Raw genomic sequence first — 5,896 nt, forward strand, 5'->3', positions numbered from 1 at the left:
TCTTGGTACCCTGTAGCAAAGTAATAAACTAATACCAGGGTATCTTCTAGTATCTTCTAACATAGCCTATAATATTACGTTTAATAAGGTCATATGCAACACAAGTGACAAAAAAGTATAATATGCATGAACAAATCATGTAACTAGGGATCATAAAAGTACCATCTACATCTAGTTATTCTTAAATGTAACACAAATACTACATGTACTATGTACATCAAAGTATCTTATAATACAGCTATAAACACAATAATATTACGTACACCTATGGATCCTGTAGCACACAACTATTCACTACTAAATATTTCATTCTTTACGTATAAAATTACAAAAATTTACTTTAAAATTACAAATCCACATAAAAAGGGCTTACTGTAAAATAATACTTTATAATATCTTAGTGAATGACTTTCTAAATGTGACAAACGTTTTTCTTGTAAACTGAAACAAACATGTAATAAAACTAAAATTCAGTTTACACTGCAATAAATTATTGCCAAGATACTTATTAAACTAAATTGTAAGTAAAATGTATACAATGTTCAAGAAGCATCAACTTTAATTATTAATATTAGATGAATGATTATTAACAAAAATTTCACCTTTGTCTCTTTCTTGGCCTGCTCTTCCTCCTCTAATGGTTTCAGATCACCCCAGTCAGGATCCTGTTTTCCTTTTCCCCACTTGGCGTACTGCCTATCAGGATTATTTTTTACTGTTAATAAGTACTTGTTAGTAATAAACATAGATGTAAAAGAACAGTGAGTACAAAAATAGAAACTTATACGTGCTACAAACTTTATGTAAAATGTATAATAAAAAACTTAATACGTAACTGGAAACACAAACATTTACGGGATTTACCAACAACATTTTTAGAGAGTCTTGCATCACAATTGTGCCTTAAAGGATACTTACACCTACATCTTCACAAATATTTACTTTTACACAAGAGATACTAAACTATTTGAAGCCACAACATCCATAAGGAGAAATTTTGAACTGACATCAAGATATTGAAATATAAACCCCACCTATGTTTCAACATTGTTCTGAAGTCCATTCCACCTTCACCTATATGTACGTAGAGATAAAAAAAAATAAGAGAATTTAACAAATACATTTTTACTAGATACAAATAGATTTAAATAAGGAAAAATTATAAATTATATTTAAGGATTAATAATAAATACATCACTGTGTAAAAATGGTAAAAACAATTATTTTATCATACACCTTTAACATTAACTGACAAATACTTAGTATAATTATCTGGTGACAAATGATAAAAAAGAAAAGAAAACGTCTTTAAGATCAATGATGAGCAAATAATCACTACTAATAAATAAGGTTAAATAATATTTTCAGAGAGAATCCCGATAAACAATAATAAGAAAGAAGAATATGGACATTAAAGTCATGAGAAATCATAAACAAGAATCTGCAAAAAATAATTATGACTTACTACTGATAAACAACAAAGATTTACAAAGAACAGACGTATTATTGAGAAACATGAGATTGTGAAATACAGAGTAAAGAGACATAAAACACAGAAGCATATAGAAAATGACTACTCACTATTTACCTAATAGCATTCATAAACATTGAAAAAAAATAAATATTGTCTAAAAAGGTTTATTAAAGATCCAGGAATAACAAACAAACTAATAAACCAATTATATTAAAACTGAAGACTCACTGCTGACAAACAAAGACATGTTGATACTATCCTCTCCATGTTTGTTGTAGGCAACTACCTTGTAACGACCCTCATCTGTTGATTTAGCCTTGCGAATACAGAAAAACACATTGTTGGTTTCTCCATCAGTGACCACTTTGTAACGCCCACCTTCAAAAATTTCTGACACACCTTTATAAAAGCGGAATTCTGGGACTGGGTTGCCTTCTACCTCAAATGCCAAGTATGCTGTCTGACCTAAACAAATGAAAAAGTCAGTTATAATACAATGTATGCTTCTTGCATAGTACAAAACTTAAAGAAGGATAAGTCTAGTTATTGTTAGATGGATGATCAAAAGTTTAATTATATACATTTTCCTAAAAACACAAAATTTCTGTGATGCAATTGCAATTAAACCTTAAGATGCATATCAATATTACACTTTCCTGAAGAAAAGGAATTTTAAAGCATGTTGATTTAAGTTTTAGTTTCAACTTCAAATCAATCTAGTTTTGATTATTTTAGGTTTCATGAAAACTACAAAAAAGTTCTAAAACCAGTACTATCATTTTTAACTGTTTGGAATACGTTTCCAAATAAATAATTCTATTACAGAAACAGCTCCCAATAATGAACACAAATTTTCAAGTGCATGCAGTATAATTTTTTTATTTTATTCAAGTCTTATCAAAGTTATTAAACATTTTGGCTTTCAAAGAAACCTAGTAACCTAGTTTTGGCAACATGTTTTTAACTGTCAGAAGCTTTAACATTGTTGTAAGACTGGGAAATTATAAGTAATATTACCTTTTATATGAAAAACAAACTATCAATTCATTGGTTGCTCATAGTGCTTATCTGCCAGTGTAACATTTATTTTACATTATAAACTATAGAAAGCATATCATCCATTTTATTACTAGAATTGTAACCTAATACTTATCAGAGCACGCTAACAAAAATATCACATGAGGGCACAACTTACTACTGCACTTCTAAAAGTTAATGGAAGGTATCAAACTCAATTATAAAATCTATACAATGTAACCAAAGATTAAAATTTACACATCTTTCAGCTAAAAACTCAGAAGTTGACATTTTATTAACATCAACTTTATTTTATCTTTCCATCCCACATTGTACACCAATCACATTCTTCAAAACAGAATCCACTGTCAAGATTTAACTTTTAATGTTCATACACGTTATATTAATGCTTTATCTGATGTTAAAATGTGACTTATAAATGTACAGCAAAACATAAACTTAAAAACAAATTTTTTGTACCATGAAAAGCAATATTTTTAAAAATGTGAATGACATTGGGTAAAACCTTAAATTGTAGGATTTTGATTTTATTCAGGAAAAAACTTGGTGAGACTTGTACTCAAGAAGCCTCTCCAGTCATTGTTACTCTGGAAATAGTTCACAAGACTGTCAAGAAGAGTGTTATGTATTGGTGATGTCAATGTTGTGAAGTATCAGAGGTTAAGTGCCCTAAATTTGGTATAATGGTCGTAGACTTTACCTTCCACAGCTGACACGTTCTCCTGATAATCCACAAAGGCTGGAGGACCCTCTTCTTCTTCAGGAACAGGGCGAAGAGGAGTTGATTTTTTATCAACACGCTCGTCAATGTCTTGAATACTAAGAATTATAATAGATGTTATCTTAACAAAATTGACGTATTAAAGCATTCCTTCTGTAAAGGTTAAAAACATTTAGGATAATGTACGATTATGAAAAATAAATTAAAATGACTTCAGTTTATACTTTGCAAAAGTCAAACAAAAAAACAGTTTACAATAAATGTCACATACTGTGTAAAATAATCAATATAATTAAAAATATAAATTTAATAAAAGTTTATGTGCACAGAAAAAAAACAACTGTAACTCTTGTTTAGATAACATGATTATACATAAAATGTGTTTAAAAATGTTTTTATCATATATATTTCATAAAAGATTTATAAACACTTCTGAAGAGTGAATTACTACAAAAGTGTTCTAGTTATGTAAAACTTTTTCACCAATACCTACACAGAATATGAATAGTGCAGTCATAAGGGGGAAAAAAACAACCAGGGGAATCATCTTGGAATATATACTTGAATCAAGTTTAGGTTGTACAATATATACTTGAATCAAGTTTAGGTTGTACAATATATACTTGAATCAAGTTTAGGATGTACTAATTTCCACTTACCTTTGTTTCCGCATATCAGCACTGGTCTTTCGCTTCTGTCTCACTTCTAACATTTCACCAGGACGGAGCTTCTTAGTTTTGCCAGATTCATCAACAAGTAACCCTTTCTACAAAACAGAAACATACAATTTAAACATTTTTACCACAACTGTCAGTCAGAAGAATCTCATAATAAAAGTAAAGAATTCATTCAACCCAAATTTCAAATTTGATAACAAAAAAAAATATTGAAAATAATGAAGACATGATAAGCATTTATTAACTCCAGATATAAAATACCTTAATATAAACTTGAAATATTATTCACAAAACATTAAATATACTAATTAACAATATCATATCTTTTGTCCACATAACTATAGAAAACAAAGTTTTAAACACTTTATTTAAATTTAAGTACATCCATACATCATCAGCTACAATAATAGAAGATCTCCAAGATCCACTGGGACTAATAAATGGCTGTTCTAAAGTAGCAGATCCCCTTCTGCTCCCAGTAGCACTGCCTGAAGTTTTAAACACTTTATTTAAATTTAAGTACATCCATACCTCATCAGCTATAATGATAGAAGATCTCCGAGATCCACTGGGACTAATAAGTGGCTGTTCTAAAGTAGCAGATCCCCTTCTGCTCCCAGTAACACTGCCTGAAGTTTTAAACACTTTATTTAAATTTAAGTACATCCATACCTCATCAGCTACAATAATAGATCTCCGAGATCCACTGGGACTAATAAGTGGCTGTTCTAAAGTAGCAGATCTCCTTCTGCTCCCAGTAGCACTGCCTGAAATTTTAAACACTTTATTTAAATTTAAGTACATCCATACCTCATCAGCTACAATGATAGAAGATCTCCGAGATCCACTGGGACTAATAAGTGGCTGTTCTAAAGTAGCAGATCCCCTTCTGCTCCCAGTAGCACTGCCTGGTTCAAGAGAGTCCTTCCGTGCTGGTTCGGGTGTAGGCTCTTTAACAATGACTGGAACGTCTAGGTCTCCCTCTTGTTTTGTATTTTTACTATCCTTCACCGTGATTTTTGGAGCTTCTTCCTTTTCTTTTTTCTCCTTAGGCTTGGTTTTAAGCTTCTTCTCTTCAGTGGGTTTTACCTCAGGTTCAGGCTAAAATAACATATATATAAAATTTAATGAAGTCTTAACAGAACACAGTTTGCTTACATGTAAATAACTCCAAGTTATGATAACAGAAAACAATTAGTGTTTAAGTTATGAAACATGTAAAGTTAAAGTGCTTCTAGTGAACAAACAAAATACTCAATACATGAAAAATTCAATAATCCAATAATATTATCTTTACATAATCTTTAAAATATTCCAAGAGAGATGGTTAGAAATTGTTAATGACTATCTGTATCATAAAATGTAGTTCTTAAATATGTCATTCTGCTATTTACTTCATTTAAATTAAAGAAAATTTGCTACATCTTGTATAAGCCACCAGTTACGAGCCAAGTTTTTAACAGTAAATAATAGAAAAACATAAAATTGTGAATTTTTTTAATACATAAGAGAATATAAATACATCTTTGTTTAAAGTTAGTATAAGATGGATAACAATTTTGTAAAGAAGACAATTTCAATATATCAGGTTTTTTTTAAATATATGACATATACTGATATCTCCAAATTGTACAAAAGTCAAACAGATCACACTCCAGAGATAGATAAAGCTGACTGAAGCAGAGAAGAGAAAGTAAAAAAAAGCGTAGATTTTAGAATAAATCTGAAACCGAGAGAAAGAGAGAGGAAATATTTTTAAGATCAGTGCTTCTTTAATGAAGAAAAACACTAAAAAATTGTTTTTCAAACTGTATTTTAACTGAAAGCATTATATGATGATGTAAGAAAACACAGTTTGTAAATAAAATCAAAGCAAAATATATACATATACATACACGCATATATGCATGCATAATATAAATATATAAATAACTATTTTTAGCTGACTTAAATAGTTATATATATATATATATATATATATATAAC

General features: G+C 29.4%; 1 protein-coding gene across 1 annotated transcript in view; it reads right to left on the minus strand.

Moving 5' to 3' along the window:
* Positions 1–602: 602 nt before the first annotated feature.
* Positions 603–5,896, minus strand: part of LOC106471592 (muscle M-line assembly protein unc-89-like) — a gene marked incomplete at its 3' end in the record, with an annotated part of 69,587 nt that continues 64,293 nt past the window's right edge. The window contains exons 21-26 of the mRNA XM_022400209.1: positions 4,721–5,011; positions 3,893–3,999; positions 3,213–3,331; positions 1,703–1,939; positions 1,035–1,074; positions 603–696 (exon numbers count right to left, since the gene is read on the minus strand). Coding sequence (XP_022255917.1) covers positions 603–696; positions 1,035–1,074; positions 1,703–1,939; positions 3,213–3,331; positions 3,893–3,999; positions 4,721–5,011 — 888 coding nt within the window. The remainder of the gene's footprint in view (positions 697–1,034; positions 1,075–1,702; positions 1,940–3,212; positions 3,332–3,892; positions 4,000–4,720; positions 5,012–5,896) is intronic.

The sequence above is a fragment of the Limulus polyphemus genome, unplaced genomic scaffold (genome assembly GCF_000517525.1).
Source record: "Limulus polyphemus unplaced genomic scaffold, Limulus_polyphemus-2.1.2 Scaffold4718, whole genome shotgun sequence".
In the NCBI taxonomy this organism is placed as follows: Eukaryota; Metazoa; Arthropoda; class Merostomata; order Xiphosura; family Limulidae; genus Limulus; species Limulus polyphemus.